Source organism: Cupressus sempervirens, chromosome 3, assembly GCF_028749045.1.
Source record: "Cupressus sempervirens isolate cs-2001-9-10 chromosome 3, ASM2874904v1, whole genome shotgun sequence".
NCBI lineage: Eukaryota > Viridiplantae > Streptophyta > Pinopsida > Cupressales > Cupressaceae > Cupressus > Cupressus sempervirens.
The window spans coordinates 146,706,619-146,726,212 of record NC_143120.1 but is presented as its reverse complement, the minus strand read 5'-3'; the positions used below and the strand labels follow the sequence as shown (position 1 = coordinate 146,726,212).

General features: G+C 31.6%; 1 protein-coding gene across 1 annotated transcript; it reads right to left on the bottom strand.

Moving 5' to 3' along the window:
• Positions 1-2,933: 2,933 nt before the first annotated feature.
• On the bottom strand, positions 2,934-4,944 carry LOC149565178 (protein LURP-one-related 5-like). Its single transcript, XM_089816278.1, has 4 exons — positions 4,714-4,944; positions 3,832-4,080; positions 3,111-3,329; positions 2,934-2,999 (listed from the first exon to the last, which is right to left on the bottom strand). The coding sequence occupies exons 1-4, from the start codon at positions 4,942-4,944 to the stop codon at positions 2,934-2,936; spliced, it is 765 nt and encodes a 254-aa protein (XP_089672404.1).
• Positions 4,945-19,594: the final 14,650 nt, after the last annotated feature.

The window sequence follows — 19,594 nt, the reverse complement described above, 5'->3', positions numbered from 1 at the left end:
AAATGTGGAATATTCCTCCAAAATAATTACAATTATCCCTACTTATAGGGTTGGGGTGTCACTACCCAGTTCTGCAAAAAAAAAAATCTCTACTAGCTCGACTAGGCAAAAAAATTATTTCAAAAATTTGTAATAAAATTGTGATAGAAATACTAAGAAATTAAAATTAGATCTAAAAATGAACATACTTGAGTTGCAAATCGAGGCCTCCGAGTTCTAATTTGCAAAAAGATTTTGCCTCACAATCAACTTTAGCACAACATAGTCGAATTTATAGTTGATCTTTACCGAATCAACATTCTACACACAATGTTGAGGTCAAATCTGGCTCTAGACACTCCCAATTTCTGCAGTACTCTAGATTCGGCCTAAGGTGATGAAGAAACAATGATCTTGAATGGCTATGTGAAAACAAATTCTCCAAGCTCTGGTAACAGGTAAGAATTTTTCTTAGGAAAAAATTTTCCCAAGAACTAAGAACTCAAACACAAGCACAACTATAGACTAGTAAGAGTATGATAAGAATAAGAATGTATTCAATTCAATATGCATGAAAGTACACTAGGAGTGCTTGTATATAAAGGCCTTAGAGATGCATCTAGAATGCCTAAGAATCAACTACATGATAAGTCATACAACTAGGCACATGTCCACTAGATATGGGTTATCCTCCATTATGCATAAGAGTAAGTGCGATGATGAGAGGATAAGCCTACAAGGGTGTAACACACAAATTAATATTGTAGACAACATGTGCTAAAAAAGAAGTGTTAATAACTATATTGTCTATATGACAACTCAGTGAATGATGCAAACTCTAGTGTTGTAGACACCATGTGTTGAATTAGAGTTGTGTACGTCTGTGTTATCAACATGACAACTCATAAAGGTACACAAACTCTTAAGTGTCTCACAAAATAAATAATAACATAATGCAAAATAATGCATTAACCTAAGTAAACTTAAGTGAGTGCAAATAGTAAATACATTTACACCAACAAGAATTTATATATACATGTGAGAACTTTGAAAGTTATAAAAGGACTGATTGTATCAAGTGAAAAACTTGAATCTTGTTTTTAGAGGTGTTTGTTTTCTAAAAATTCCTTTTAACAAGGCATAGGAACAAAAAGAAATTATAGAATAGACTTGAATGTTTGAGGGTTTTTTAGGAGAAACTAAAATAATAATAAAATAGACCAAGAATCTCTATTTGGAAGCCTAGGTAGAAAAAATTATAGAAAAACAAGATTTGTAATCAATAACTTTTTAGAGATTATTGATTATTATAGGAATTCTATTAAAGAAAACTTCCTTAACAATTTAGGATCAACAAGAGTTGGAGTGAGCATAAGAGGTCTAGCTTGATTGGTGAGGGCTTCCAGCTATGAAGCACAAAGTCATGAGGCCTTGTCTCACAAAGCTCTCGTCGTACTAGTGTGCATGTTACTCTACCAGCATTGGTCACTTCAGAAAATTTTCCCTATGTGTTGTAGTTTATAGGGGCTTGTTATACCTAGCTCTTGCAGTCTAAAAAAGGGGTTGGAGAAATTAAAAGAATAGAAAATAAAGAGAAGTGATTTGGTGTTTTTGCGTCAAAGAAACCTCCAATGTTAGTGCTATAAACTAAAAAATTGTCCAAAGGAGTTTTAAAATTCTTCAACTAGTCTAAAGGTGTTATTTTTAAAGAGCAATTGGAATGAGATAAAAACAATGGTAGGAAACGAAAAGATTGATGTCCCCCACTAAGCTATAGCTATGTTTTGGTACTATACTCCTTTTATTTTTTCTAGTAAGCTTTAAAGCTTTGTATTTTTGTTTCATGATTTATCTCACTTCTAAAAAGTTGTGGACCTCGATTCTTTTGTTTGTTAGTCTAATTAAAACATCTTACACAAAACATTAGCTAATCGATTCTTAATAACTAAACAAAAAGATAAGAGAAACATTTAAACTAATTTGTAATTTAATATTTCTTCTTAAATACCACTAGACTCCACTTGAATACGAATATTAAAATTCAGATTAAAATTTATATATATATATATATATATATATATATATATATATATATATATATATATATATATGAAAATACAATTATGATGCATAAATAGTAGATATTTTAAAAATTTAATAATATTAATAAAAAATAACAGAATAATGTACAGTATATTGATATGTTATTACGCTTGTAAAGCATAATCTCATTGCATCCAAAGAGTCTTATCAAAGCGTGCACATTACCAAGTAGTGATCAGCTTATTTCACCATTAATTTTCCACTTAAAGTATTATACCATACCTGATCTGATAATAATATCCTTATTAACCTTAAATATACACTTAGCAGTGGCTATCAATTGTACTTTAATCCAACATCAGATGATATTCATAATGAGACAGGCTAATCTCCATCCAGAATATCTTAAATTTAAGTAGTGGATGTGTGTTGCAAAGATTTTCAAATCTTTATTTCCTTTTAAATATAACATCGGCCATTATTAAGGCACGCCCACAGAAATCGACTCATACCTAATTTTTTTTCAAAGATTTCGATGTATTTTATATTACTTTAATGCTCTGAAAGAGACATGCAAGATGATTGAATTTTACATGTTCAACATTACTTGTAACACACAATTTCATTACGGTTGGAACGTCTAAATTACAGGGAGGATTTTTATATGCTATCAAACGACGTATTTTTAAGACAAACTGAATCTTTGTTTCCTCCAAATGAGAACAAATGACTTTGGGAAAATTTGATTTGAAAATTGTCGTTTACTTCATATACAAACAATAGAATAGCATTTTATTTAATTATGAGATTCGGATTCGAGTGATTTTGACTGTGTGGATGCCCCTCAGTCCTTGGTTCCAAGTCGAAGAGGTTTCAGGCACGAGTGGGCCCATATCAGATTTCTAAAAAGCCTATGTAGCAGCCTTTGCTAGTTGATAGCTCGCAGACTTCATGTCTGACTGAATCGGCTCACAGATCTGATAAAAAAAAATTGTATGTTACCCACTGATTATTCTCACATCAATTTGTTGATGTTGAAATGTTTTATTTGGAGGTGAAGCTTCCTTAACATCATCTCCATTGGCTACGGAAATTCCTTTTCTTTTCTTATCATTCATGTCAAGTAATCGATAGCATCCGATTCTACAATGGAGAGCCGCCTTTGTAAGAAGGCGGAGATTTTCGTTATTGATGTGATCAACAACCACAACCCAACTCATAATCAAAGCAGGATCAAATCCACCATATATCTCCAAACTGAACACGTCCTTCTCCATTAACCTTTCACAGCTTTCTTTTCGTCTCACCTGCAAACACATGGCTCAATGTCTCAGGCACCAAATAGCTTGAACATAAACAATTAATGTTCACAGACTTTTTCAAGCAGTAAGAATTATCTTAGTCTATTAAAAATTCCTTTGGCTTCTTTAAAATTTGATTATATAATTGTTTAGTAAATATAAATGTTTCTTTTGGTTATTGTGCATTATTATTTTTAAAACGTTTTTATAATGTTGGAGAGTTTAAGGAATTAATAATTACAAAGGGTGCTCCACTATTCAGATAAAATAGAAAATATCATAAGGATGATTGTCCCAGGGGTTTGTCTAGAAACATAAATACATAAGTATAAACAAAATTGAATTCAGATACATCAACAAAATGTAGAGTAGATTGTGAAAAATTGACATAATTAGGCAGAATATTTCCATTGCAAACTAAAATGAAAGAGCTTTCAAGTAAATCAAATAGATCTTAGACAATTTTTAATAAATGTATTTAAGATATCTATAATGATATATTGTTTACCTGTGCTACCATCTTGCTTGAGTGGTTATAAATTGTACATGTGCGCTTTCTATATGAGCCCTCAATGTGGTAATCACACTGTCCTCTGAAATATTTTCTGTAAGAAGAAGTAAGAAACACATCCACGGATGTCATTGAAGACATGATAGAGGATCTCCTCATTGTGAACACCTGAAACTTTCCCACTTCACCACTGTTTTCTTCATTGAAGGGATAGAAACCTTTCCATCTATGATGTAGACTCATGACCTGTTTACAGATCATCTAAAAAATTATTAAAATTTCAAACATTTTAACATGAGTGGAGATCAATATAGTGTTCAGGGTTGAGATATGGTGGTATTATTTTTATCATCAAGATTCAAATTTCATCTAGTTATAAGTTCATTAATTTATAATTCTAAATCAAGGATATTTCAAATGGCTTAAATATTATACACTAAGACTTGATTCTTATGTCAAAAGTGTTAAATAGTCAAAATTAACATAACTCTTCTAACATGTTGTATTTCCCATAGCTCTCATGAATTTGCATCATAGATTTCTCATACGAGTTCACATGTCATATACATAGTTCGCATACTCATCCATATACTTCGCATTCACATTACACTACATGTATCATATCTTCATACTTCACATATAATGATTCTCTGCTTATACTCTTTTCTTTCACAAAAACTCTTGTGCAATTGGCTTGATACATTCACAAGTTATGCTAACTTAAGGTAAACATCTAGAATGTCATCCAAACTTTTTTTTTTTCCTTTAAATGTGACCAAAACAATTTGTTTTTACAATTTGATAAAATAAAACAAAACAAAATTGAGAAATAGCACATATTGATAAAATAAAACCAAAAGAGAAATAATTGAGAAATACCTTTCGACGTAGTAGGAAAAGTGCTTTTCCAGAAGCATCCATGAGGAGCAGTTGACGGTTGATGGTGGCAATATAGTCTTCTACCCTCAAGCTAAGGTTACCAGATGAATCAAACACTGTAAAACCAGTGCCACGAAAAAGAAGGGATTTTTTCCAAACAGTGAAGAGCTTTGGAGCAGTATTCTGTTCGGAGGTTTGAGCATCCTCATGCTGGGGATAAAAATTCGTCATTATATTTCTTTCTTCACTGATATTCCTATGTCCAAGACAGATTGGTTTGTTTATATAGGGGAAGTTTCACTGGTGATGAAAAGGAGAGATGACTAACACTGCCCCACATAGCGGCACACATCTCTCATGTCTCCGTCAAATCGTTTTGTCCACCAAAACTCCGGCTGTTCTTAACTACATTATTTTATACAAAAAGGATGTAACTTTTACTTTGACTCGTACAAAATTCAACATATTGACTCATACCAGGTTTTCAATGTGACATAAAATTAACATTTCAAAATAGCGTTAAATGAAAAGATGTTTCGATTGTAATTGTTAAATGTATAGTAAATAAAATAAAGTATGTTTTTTTGGCTTAATTTATATTGGCACCATCTATATGTAATGAGTGTTAAAGTGTTTCATTTATTCTTATAAGAAATGGATTCTTATGAACTACTACTCATGAAACATGGGTCTATGACTTCAACTAAAAAAACTATAGAATTGAATTTTGATAACAATATTATAATTTTGGGGAATGTCAGTCTACCAAGAAGAAGAAAGGATCACTTAACTATACTGAATTTTCTACAAAATCGGAAGGGGAGAATCAATATGAGGAGCATAAAGATGTTTTAGGTGAACAAGGAAGTAGAGTATGGAAATGGGGGAGGTTGGGAAAGGTGAGAAATCTTATGGGTCTGTGGAAAGGTTGTTTAGACCTACTAATATCCCTCCTTCTTCTTCTTCCCCATGCTATGTGCAGAAGGATGTGACTATGCCTATTGTGAACAGTGAAGTAATAGGAGAGCATTGAAAAAGAGGAGGAGGCTATTGGAGTGGTTGATTATGATGAGTCCCATGAACTCGATGTCTAGTTGTCTCCCTAGACCTCGATTAACAAAATGGCAAATGATACTAGTTAAGTTGAGAAGGAGAAGGAAAATAAAGAAATGTGCATCCCTATGCTTAATACTCTTGAACCAAAGGAAGTTAATGCTTAAACTTTGGGGGAAGACCTTACTAATGTTAGTGTTCATCTATCATTTGAGGTGCTTTAAACTTCGAAAGTCATGTCCATGTACAACTTCAAGTTGGAGAAATAGTCATTTAATTATTCAAGACCCTGAATTTGAAATAAAAAGTCCTATAGATTGAAGTTAAAGAGCTTCAAAGCTAGGAGGTTAAAAGAGTTTTGAAGGAGAAGGGTCAGGTGAAAAGTAATAAGGAGAATCTAGTCAATGAGCTGAAAGGGAAAATTAATAAAAATGTGATTAAATGTGTCCTAGCTAGTCGTCAAGGTTTAATTAAGCTACAGTGAAAAGATTGAAAAGACTCATGGGGAATGTAGACCAAGAAGCACGTCCACTAGTCCTACGAAATGTGTGAGAGCTAGTATGTAGAAAAAGAAGAGGGAAAGTCATATGCCAGATAAGATCGAGATTAAGGAAATGATAGGTAGAATTCATGAGATTCAATAGGAACTGAAAGCAAAGGCTTTGGGGATGGTCTAGGATATGGTTTGGGTTGCTTTGTTACTCTAGTCTTAGCATTGCTTTGCTTCTAGTTTGGCTGCGGGTTGTAGGTTTTTCTTGCTGGTTTTGTCTATGGGTGCACCATTTGAGACACCATTGATTTTTGGAACTTCAATATTTAAATTAGTTTGTAAAACTTTTCATTTTTTGAGTCCCCTGTGAAAAAAATGTGTTAGTCCTTTATTGAAATTAGGTGTATTAAAAATATATATATTTAATAAGAAAATCAACTATCCATGATTTTAATATGATTTTAATTTCTTTCTCAATTTTTATTTTTATTTTGTCATTTTTACTTTTTTAAAATATTTTAGTTGTCGTTATATAATTGATTTCATTGTTACATTTAGTACAATTTTATAATTTATAACTACAATACTAATATAAATAATATTAAAAATTTACTGTGTAAATAGCTAATGAACTTTAGCCAATGCACTAATTATATACATTTGGAATCTACTTTACTCCCACATAAACAAGTATTATGTTAAGAACAATAAGCATTGTGTTTAGGCTCAACCTATTAAATTGAATATTGATGATCACTTTCAAATTTATTTTGTTACTTACAAAATAATTAAATAATTAAAAACATCTCATCTCTTAATTAGCAATTATTTGTAATGATATTTTATATTTTATATTTTTATTTTTTTAATTCTCTTAACAAATAATTAATTGTAGTCAAGGCACTTATGATATATAGTTGGGATCTCCTTTAATCCCATCTAATAGACTATTATGTCAATTATAATACATCAATTGATCAAGACAAACCTATTAATTGAGCATTGATGAACACATCTCATGTACCTCATTTTATTGCAATTCAATGAAATAATTAAAAATATCGAGTACCTAATTAATAACCTATGATGACATTTTAGTTGTTTAAATTTTGGTATTTTCTTGTATAAACAACCTAAGAATCATAGTCAGGCAAGAGCCTACAATGAAATAGTAAGTTGTAAGCCTCTCATTGGGAAGGTCTTGGGTTGGAATTTACTTGAGATCAACACATAATAATAATTAATGTTTAAAATAATAATAAATAATCTAGGCTTTGGTCAATTACCTATCAAAAATAATAATTAAGAATCATAGTCAATACCCTCATCATATATACATTTGGGATCTACTTAGACTCCCACCATTATCAAGTATTATGTTAAGTATGATGCATCTATTGTTTCAACATAAACTATTATATTGAAAATCGGTAAACATATCTAAATTTAAAAAAAAAAATTAAAAATCAATTAAATAATTAAAAACATCTCACCTCATTGTTAAATAATATTTTGATGAGATTATAGGCAAAAGCCTACTACACAATAGTAACTTGCGAGCCTCTCATGTGGGAGGTCTTGGGTTCAAGTCTACCTTCACTTAACATATAATAATAATTAATTCCAACAAATAAATAATAATAATTAATCTAGGCTTTGGCCATTTACCGATCAAAAATAAATAAATAAATATTTTGACGAGATTTTAGTGGTTAAAATTTTATCATTTTCTTTGGTATATACTAAATGAATTGTAGTTTACACAACAATCATATACATTTGGTTTCATTTGCCTCCCACAGTAAACAACTATTGTGTCAATATAATGCATCAACTACTTAGGTTTAACCTATTAAATTAAATATTGATGAATATGTCTATTTTTATTATTTACAATTCAATAAAATAATTAAAAATATATTACAACATAATTACCAATATCTTAGTGATAGTTTAGTGATTTAAAATATTAGTAGATCAAATACAAGTATTTCCAATAAAAAACCAACTACATTGCTTGGTCAATTGGAAAATGAGGTTATAGAAATAGTGTAAATGCTAGAGGCATCATATGAATTATATTTTGGATAAGATTATATATAATAAGGTACAATTTTACTACCAATAATGCTCTTATACATGATAATATAACTAAAATGCTAGAGAGAAGTGATGCATATGGGTTTGAATGCAAAAGATAAAGAGAGAATTTTGGTGGTGCTTTGATAGTTGAGGTTAGAGGGAACAATGTACCTTTAGAGGTTTTGATGGTAGGTTCAACTATTCTTTATAATTTTTTGGATCTTGAAAAGTAGAAGACCTTGAACTAATAACAACAACTCTGTGGTTCACGTTGGTCCCTGAGGAGAACCTCAACTCTTTGAAATCTAAATGTGGATATTTCCTAGTAAATAAAATTAATATATCAATTTACATATATGGGAATAGGAATATACCTAATGGTGGATCAATTGTTCAAAATCTTGATGGAGGTACTTTGATGAAAGTTAGTCTAGAAGAGGCTTCCAAGGAGTCAAAGGAACTTTTCGTGGGTCATCATAGGTTAAAATTGTCTACTAAATCTTCGTTGTCCCCAATGGAAAACATCTTAGATCCTCTGAGTGTTTATTGGCCTTAGTCTTAATAGAGAGGTTGTTAGAATTTATTTTTTGCATAAATAGATGTTGGAAAGACTAAATTGAATCATGTACTCTTCCTAAATAATTTAATATCATTATCCTTTTTCTATCAAGAAGATGATTTTTCTATCTAAGGTGGGATCCCTAGGTGATTGAAATATTTTCCTTTGCCTTGAAGAAATAGTACTCCAAATTTAGATCTGTTTGATTCTTATTTACAAATTGTATGATTATAATTATAATTTGTTAATAATTAAGAATTTCCATAGGATATTTCAAATGAGGATATATAAAAACATGGGTTTCTAGTTAGTTTTGGAAGCTTCATTTAATAGATCTTGTATAATAGAAATTGGTGATCAATGGTAGACAACCATTTACCACACACATTGGAAGGGGCCCTAAAATGTAACTCGTTAAGAAGAAATCTTGTTACCACAACCCAAGTAGAGGAAGGGATTCTAGTGCAAGATCTAGTGAGAAAATGATTTGTGACCCGAGGGGTATTTTTCATCTATTTAACAATGTTCTTTTATGTGATGATAAAAAACAATATATATAAGATGTAGCATATAAAAGTAAGTGTTATTAAACAAGGATAAAGTATATGGACACATGTTTAGGGTTAATAGAGAAATCAACTTCAAATATGTAGAAACATTATCTGACTATATTACAACTAGAATCATGTGAGGATTCCATAACTTGAAGATTGGGGTGTTCTACTATAAATTTTTGATAGTTTGAGGAAAAGGTTGAATGTGAGGTGACCTATACCATTATAGGTCAAAATTAAGGAAACATATATCCTAAAGAGCCAGATCTAGAGAAATCAAGGCTTAGTGTGTGATATTTAAGATGTTTTCATTACCTTTTCATTTCTAGTTCTTTTGTTAGATATCTGAATGTTTGTGGGTTTCCTTTAGAGTGATTGTAGGTTGATAATGACTATTTGGTTTGGGTCCTCCCTTTTTTCCTTTTTTTTCCCCTACTTCTCTAGACTCTAGTACAATTGTGGTGAATTTTTGCTGAGTATGTTCACCTTTGTGGGATAGTTTGGTTCTTCAATAGTGTTGGATGGAGTTGTTTCTACCCTTATTCTCTTTGCTCCTTGTATTTTTTGTATATGTTTCACATGCTTAGGTATCTTATAGTTTATAAGAACTTTCTCTCAATGAGATTTTTGTATCCTCTACTAATAGTTTATGGTGTCCTTTCTCTTTTCTACAATAGGATTTTCTTGTTAGCTTCAAGATTCTTTTTGATACAAATTCTATTGAGAGGCAGTCAAACACTTTTGAGGTGGGTGATATATTTGTGTCTCTTGGTCATTTCTGCTAGACTGAAATTTAGATTAGATCTTGGGTTATTCCTTTCTCATTCTTAACAAATCAGAGTGGTGGTCCTAATAGTATAAGGTTGCAAAAAGCCTTTCAAAAATTACTAATTATTTTCTTCTTCATTGACCTTTCTTATTCTATCTAAATAGGTTATTTTTGATTTATGGTTTAGATTTTCTTCATAAACCTCTCTATTTTAGAGATTTAAGATTGTGTTGGACTAAGGCTCATGCTCCCAATGTTTGAGACTCCATAAATTTATTTTGAATTAATTTCTTTTGAATTCCTCTATATCTATCATTTTGATGCAATGTTACCCCTTTGTAGGGTCAGAGTCATCTAATCCTACTTGACTTAAGAAAAATATATATCTTTTCTATGGTCTACATAGAAATCATCATTAAACTATTAAAAGTGGAAAAAAGTTCATTTGCAAGTCTTATACCTTGGTGTATCAAGAAAGTGAAGGTTTATTTATTTTGGTTTATCATGTACTTCTCCTCCTTGGACCTATTTCTATTCTCTTTTTGTGTATCACAAGGTATTAGTGGTCTCTTTATTAGTGGATGCATATGGGTTTGTTTAAACCATTTAGCCTAGGTAGACACTTAAATCAATCATTTAAGAAAAATATTTTATTTCAACCATAGAAAGAAAAACTAATAATTCAAGAAAATATAAAATTAAAGATTGGTGAAATTTTATATTAAATATTAAATATAAATTTTTACATTTAGGAATTATTGAACTAATCAATCTTTTGAGCTAATTTTTGTTTTCTATCGAAGATGGAAAAGAAATTAATGATTTAATAAACTAGTTGATTAATAATTTTCAATATTTTATGTATTATTTTAGAAACAAATTTTTAAATTAAAAAATATCTCAACAATTTAATATGTGCTTAAATATTATAATAAATAATATTTATGTTATGGGTAAGTGCACTAAGATGTGTACAAAAAAGTGGACACCTCCCCCCAAAAAAGCAAAATTTTCAATAACTTGAGTTATACAAAATTTTAAAAAGTGACTAGGCTTGGTTACCAAGCCTAGCAAAAATACATAAAAACCAAAACCCGATCGGGTTTCAAGGATGAAAAATCTATTCAAAACTCGATCGGGTTATACAAAACCCAATTGGGTTATTCAAGACCTAATCAGGTTTTGAAGAAATAAAAATAGACTCCACTCTGGAAGCCATAACTTTCACATCCAGACTTCGATCGACTCTATTTGAAATGCATTTGAAAGATATTGAAGACATCTGCAAAATTATGGAAGTAAATTAATAGTAGGAAATCAATACTTTCTTTGCCATCCATTATAATCAATCATGGTCTAAAATAAGTAGTCATTATTTTCCAAACATGGAGCGAATAGGTAAGTAAGAGTATTATGATAGTTTTTATGTTTATATTATCCCTCTCACTCTCTCTATCCCTTTCCCACACACAGAATTACTCACTTATTCACTCACTAACTCCTAATCTCTCTCTTACTAACTCTTAGCTTCTCTCATTCTCACACCAACTCCTAAAACCCCCTCCCCCGCCGTCACATAAAATTACAAAAAAATACACAACTTCTAGATATAATTATTACTTATCATCCTACCAAAGGGATATAAAAGAGACTACATATAACTCAATCTTTTGTTTTGCACACAAAAATAGCTCTGGTATGTTTTCTAAAATAATCAAGGGCTATTTTTTGTGTCCATAGGGTTTGAACCACCTAATTTCATCCATTTTGTAAAAAATATAGTAGTTTAGAAAGTAGATTCATAGTACTACAATTTATATGTTTTATAGATCTTGTCATTTTTAGTGGATGGCCCTCAAATATCTCATCCACGTTCAGGGTTACCTAATTTCAGAAAAAAGGTGTCCACTTATACCCCCCTTTTTTTACACCATCTTGGTGCACTCACCCTTACTAATAGCTATATTAAGTGTATTGAGTGACATCTAGAACAATATTTACCTATATGTAGATCCTATGGCTTTATGAAAATAAAATTAATTTTTTCCTTTTAATTATAAAAAAATGAAAATGAACTTCTATTTCCCTTTAATGTTCTTTATCACAAAATTTAAAAATCTTAGGATAAACCACAGACAGGAATAAAAACTACATGCAAATATAACCAATAACAGAAAATAATAGATCACATAGAAATGAACACAAGGCACCAAGATTTAATGTGGTTCACCCAATCCCTACGCTACATCCACCAAATAGCAAGTCCAATCTTATTACAATCCAGTGATTACAACCTGATTACAGTCTTTAATCCCTTATAGCTCAATACTGTCGCAAGAAAATTTTTTGCATCACAACATAATGAAAATACCTAACCCTAAACCCTTTTATACAAGTATTTTATCTATTTTAGGGTTACAACATGTCGGCCATATGTTGGCCATAATATGTCGGCTAATTATGAAGTATGTATAGTACTTTCTTGATCAGCCACCATAATCTAACAATCTCCCACTTCGGGACTAATCAGGCTCCACACTAAACAACAATCTCCCACTTGGAGACTGATCCTATAGCAATACCACTACCGCATGGGGCTCCCACTAGATCAAAACCACCTTGGACTCTACTATTCTTTTATTCATGTTTAGTCTAGAAGACCAACCAAAGTTGAAGAGGAGTTCAGCTTCTACCTTGTTACAAGCTTTGTCAACATATCTGTTGCATTGTCATTTGTATGGATCTTCTCCAGCTTTAGTTGTCCATCCTCCAAAACTGACCAAATGAAATGGTACCACAATTGTATGTGTTTGGTCTTAGAATGTAGAGCTAAATTCTTTGCAAGATGAATGGCACTCTGACTATCTGTGAAAAAATAATTATCCTGTTGAGGATGTCCCAATTCTTCCAAGAAAAACTGAAGCCATATCATCTCCTTGGTTGCCTCTGTAACAACAACATACTCTGCCTCTGTAGTGGATAGAGCATTAATCTTCTATAACCTAGAAACCCATCTCACAGTTGCCCCACCAACAATAAAGACATAACCTGTAGTACTCTGTCTGGTATCAATATCCCCTGCCAAATCTGAGTCAACATAGCCCTGTAAATCAGTAGTAGAGCCCCTAAAGTGTAAACACTTATTGGATGTTCATAGAAAATGCATGTGCTAATTGGCATTTTAGCCCCTTAATATGATCCATGTTAGACCCAGCTACAAGCATATCATCAACATATAAACATAAAATAATGTAGCTATCATCATCCAACCTCTTAAAATAAACACAATAATCTGAATGACACCTATTATATCCATGCTCATGCATAAAACTATCAAATTTCAAATACCATTGCCGAGGTGCTTGTTTCAAGCCATATAAACTTTTTTTCAATTTGCACACTAAGTTCTCCTTACCTTTGACTTCAAATCCCCATGGCTGAGCCATATATATTTCTTCGTCCAAATCACCATGAAGGAAGGCTGTTTTAACATCCAACTGCTCTAAATGCAAATCTTCAATAGCCACAAGACTTAAAACAATACGAATAGAAGTTATTTTAACAAGAGGAGAAAATATCTCATCAAAATCAATTCCCTTTTTCTGTGCAAATCCTTTTACAACTAACTTAGCCTTAAATCTTTTTTGACCTCCTTCTTCTTCGTTCAACCTATAAACCCACTTATTTTGTAAAGCCTTTTTACCTGCAAGCAACTTGCATAGATCCCATGTGTTATTAAAGAATCCATTTCATCTTTCATTGTAGACTCCCACTGAATCTTAGTATCCACTTGCATAGCTTCATCATAACTTTCAAGTTCATCAGCATCAGTAAGTAAAATAGTTCAAAGAGGGAGAAAATCTTTGTGGAGGTCTAATTTGCCTCATTGACTGTCTAACATTCACTGGTGTGTGTGATATTTGTTGTTGCAGTTGTTGCACATCATGAGGAATGGCTGGAACATCAGCTTTTGGAGCATCATCCAACACTACATAATCATCTTCTTTCTTCTCATGTTACTGCAACAGATCTTTATACAACACTTTCTCATTGAATATGACATCTCAGCTTCTTACAATTTTATGATTTTCAAAATCTCAAAGCCTATAACCAAATTTATTAATGCCATATCCAAAAAAGACACATTTCTTTGATTTAGCTTCTAGCTTGGTTCTATTTATAGAGTCTATATGAGCAAAAGATTCACAACCAAAGGTCTTGAGAAAAGAATAACTCATCTTCTTACGAGTCCATGCTTCCTCTGGAATACCACAGCCCAAAGGAGTAGAGGGACCTCTATTAATAAAATATACTATAGTATTGATAGCCTTCACCCACATGTGTAAGGGCAACCCAACATACAACCTCATGCTCCTTGTGTGCTCCATTATAGTCCTATTCATGTGTTCAGCCACTCCATTTTCCTACAGAGTCCTTGGAATAGTTTTCTATCTACGAATACCATTAGTGGAGCAATAATCTTCAGATTCATGATTGCAATACTCACCACCATTATTAGATCTAAGATATTTTAATTTCTAACCAGTCTCATTTTCAACAAAGCATTTCCATTTCTTAAAAGTTTGAAATACATCAGATTTTTGTCTGAGGAAATAAACCCATACTTTTCTAGTTGTGTCATCAATAAATGTAACATAATAATGAGTGCCACCAAGGGAAGATACCTGAGCTGGTCCCCATACATCTGTATGCACAAGCTCTAATTTCTTCTTTTTGTTTTCCTTCCCATTCTTTACAAAACTCACTCTCTTTTGTTTTCCATATACACAACTTTCACAGAAATCCATATTAACACATTTTAGACCTAGTAAAAATTTCTTTGAATGAAGTACTTTCATACCTTTCTCACTCATGTGCCCAATTCTATTGTGCCACAACACTGTATTAGAATCTACAACAACTATTTGTTCTCCCTGCTCAACTCTAGAAATTGTTCCTGAACATTCATTTTTCTCTAAAACAATCAAAGTAGAAGGAACAATATGACCTGTACAAAGATATAAGGTGCCTACTTTCATACCTTTTGCTATTACAAGGGAACCTTTTGAAACCTTCCAATTTTTATCACTAGAAGTAACTACACAACCCTCATCACCGAGTTGCCCCGCTAAAATTAAATTCCTACTCAGCCTTGGAACATGTCTTACCTCATGTAGTAGCCCATGATTCCCATTCTACAACTTAATCTTAATTTTTTCCTTTCCAATAATCTGACAAGGTTCATTATTCCCCAAATAAACAAGCCCAAAATCCCCTTGGACATAATCAATGAAATAACCTCTATGAGGTGTAGCATAAAATGAAGCACCAGAGTCTAAAACCCATGAATCATCAACACTTTCTAAAGATAGAAGCAAAGCATCCTCTTTAGATTTGTTACTTACCACATTTTTTTCTTTGTGTCCATATGATTTATCTCCTTCATTTTTCTTGCGATTCTAGCAATCTTTCTTTTTATGACATGGTTTCCCACAATACCAACAGTCATTTGGTCCTCTTGATTGAGACCTCTTCCCATTTGACTTTTCTCTTGATTTCCCACGATTTTCAGAGTTACTTCCTCTCTCAGTCATTCTACCCCTGCTTTGTGCATTCAAAGCACTTCTTGATGTAGATCCACCTAAGGATTTCCTACGAGTTTCCTCACTCAAAACAACACTGATGACATCATCATATTTTAGGGTACTAGTTCCAAGAATAGAATTACTCAACACCATTACCAAGCCATTCTAGCTTTCAGGCAAAGAACACAAAATCAAGAGAGCCCTAATTTCTTCATCAAAATTTATACCCACAGAAGATAACTGACTAGTAATAGTATTAAACTTATTTAAATGATCTGCAATAGATCCACCTTTTGCCTTTTTCATATTAAATAAATGCTTCATGAGAAATACCTTGTTTGAAGTGAAAGGCTTTTCATACAGTGTCGCTAGGGTTTTCATCAACTCTTCTATTGTCTTTGCATTTTTAATATTAAATGCCACTGATGGTGCCAAGCATAACTGACTACTTTCGAGTGCCTTTCTGTCCAAAAGATCCTATTCAGCCTCTGATGTATTTCCCTAATTCTTGGCTTTGCCTTCCAACAACTTCCATAAATCCTTCTGATACATATAGTATTCCATTTGCATCTTCCATAACTAGAAGTTATGCCCATTAAACCTATCAACCCTCAGCTTACCCTCATCTGCCATTGCTCTCACTCAACCGTGAGACTCCCACTCAACTGTGAAACTTTCCTGTAAAGGATAACTCAAAAACAACTAGTCTCTGATACCACTTCTTAGGATAAACTACAGATAGAAATAAAAACTACATGCAAATATAACCAATAATAGAAAGTAATAGATCACACAGAAATGAACACAAGGCACCAAGATTTAACATGGTTAACCCAATCCTTGGGCTACGTCCACCAAACAGCAAGTTCAATCTTATTACAATCTAGTGATTACAACCTGATTAGAGTCTGTAATCCCTTACAGCTTTATAGCACCGCAAGAAAAAATTTTACATCACAACATAATGAAAATACCTAACCCTAAACCCTTTTATACAAGTATTTTATCTATTTTAGGGTTACAACATGTCAGCCATATATCGGCCATAATATGTTAGCTACAATGTCAGCCACGGCCCAAACCCCACTAATTATGAAGTATGCATAGTACTTTCCTAATCAGTCACCATAATCTAACAAAAAAGTATGTTTTTTCTTTAAAATTCAATGAAATAGTAACATCGTCTACTAAATTCTAAAAATTAAAATTCATAATGATTCCAACATAAAAATAACCTATTATGCCATCCCGATAAAATGATTTTAGGCTAATAAATTGAAACTATTTATGTAGTCTCCCCCTTGTGCATCCAATGGATAACACATACTCAACTTTCATGATTCTTCTAAAGAGAATTCTATTTACTTGTTGGGAGGAAGTCTTGTATAACCGTAACACACATATTTATGCATGAAATTATCTTAGTGATTTAGATTTCACTTTTTATTGACATAAAGGAAATTTACATGACATCCACGTTACTAAAAATAAAGTCATTAATAACATAATATCATAGTGCATGACTCAATGAACATCATCAATCTTGAAATCAGTAAAAAAAAAAATATTGGTAGGTTAAGGGTTAGATTAGTGAATCCTTCTCTGATATCTAGGCTCTCTTTAACAAAATAACTTTACATGTTTTTAGAGAAGACAATAAGTTAGGGACCTTTTTTCTAACTTAGCAACTAAAATTAACGATTTGATTAAATGCAAGATGGTCCCCCTATCAAACATGATTATCTAAAGGTTACACATGAACAAATGTAGCATTTAAAATAAATTAGTTTTCTACATACATTGGAATAATTTTATGAGTTATAGTTTTATTAATTAACATAGTGGTTCTTGAACCTACCTTTGTCTTATTTCTCTAGCTTTTATTTTGATTATTTACCATTGCATCCCATACATAGTGAGAATATGTGGAAATTTTGTTCAAATTGAACTAAAAGATCATGTTAGTGTTAAAGAGGACTATGAGGTTTAGGATAGCATAGAGATTGGTAAATTCAATCCCAAAATTCTCTTAATAAAATTATTTTATTTGGATTTTTTTATAGGCTTTTGTTTCTCACAAATGAAGAGTGTGGTGATGGTGCACAATTATTTCCCAAAGTATTAGTGGAGAAATTTTTTTTTCCAATTGAAATACCTAATAATAATTTCTTTAAAAATAAAATTAAGTGAGACTATAATAAGGTGATATGGTAATTCCTAAAACAAGGATAAAAGTTTCTAAACTAGCTCTAGACTGGGTACAATGAGGAATCCATGCTTGAGGTATTACTAAGAGTTGCTAAAAATTTGATGTGATATGTAAATTTGGAAACAAGCTACAAAAGGTCACACATTTTTTTTCTATTACAGATGCTTAATCATTTTCATAGCTATATGATGATTTCATTCCCTTATGTGGTATCTAATTCTCTAGAAGAGTCTATGTTTAAAAAAATATTATAAGAAACCTCATCATTACCTAGGTTTATTTTGTGCTTGTTTAAAATAATATATCTCTCATCCTATGGCTAAAGCCAAACCTAAAATTTCACACTTTTCAATTCTTGCACAACAAAGCATTCCTAAGATATCTTCCTCAAACACTTATCCTCCATGGTCATTTCATCATTTGTTTCCAATCCATGTCACTCCCTCTAGGATTTCAATTCTATCCTAGATATTATTGTGGATCTTTCACTCAAGATTTATAAATATTAAACTTATTGAAAAAATGATAGTTTTGTATCTTGTACGGGGCTATATTGAGCATCCAAAAAATAACATTATTACTAACATAACAAATGATTATGATTTCTCAAGGCATGATACTAATTTGTATCTCATCCCCCTATTCCTTAATCTTCCTTACTCCCCACTTCAATATGAGTGCTTGCATCTGGGGGATGTATCTATACTGAAACCCTCCTAGACACAATTTATATAATGTATCAAGACTAAACAAAAAAATTAAATTAATATGTAGGCATTCTAGGACATAAAGGAATTTTTTTAATTGAAAATAGATTGAAATTACATTAGGAAACAACCAAAATATAGGTTTTGGAGAAATGAGATTTTAAACAACCACACAAGTGGCCTTAAAAATAATTGGATATGAATACGGGACATGTAAATGAACAAATATTATGGATAAGACCTTCAAAATTTATACTATTATATGATAAGAGAAACTCAAGAAGAATACAGAAAGAGGTGAAGAATCCCCAATTATAAGAAAATGTAGTAGAATAAAGTAAAATTAGGATTTCCTAATGAATTAGATCAAGTTGGTAATGTATTATTACAAGGAATCTTACAATAAACTATGATATCTATTTATGTTCTTCAACAAGTATTGGATTGATTAAAACAAAACAAAACAAGACAAAATTATGGAGTATTTACAATCTAGAGTTGTCTCGTACACTATGACCATAAAAAAGAATAGTATTTGATAGAGTTTCCAAATTTTTCCACTCATGTTAAATAAGGTGGGTGAGTTCCAAGATTAAAACATAATTCTTTTGAATAATATTTAGAATTAATCCAAACTAAAAGTGGGAAGGGAAGGGACTTAAGTCCTTTACTGATTTCTCACTGTTGTTAATACTCCACCAGCTCTTTTTAAAAATATAATCTAAGCACAAGAGACACAATAACTAATAAGAGGTCCAATTTTTAATACTCTAGTAGTTTAATTTCTCTTTAAATATATTCATTTCTATTGGGAATAACAATCCAAACAACACAATTTATGTAGGGGGTGGGGATGAATCAATTATGAACTAT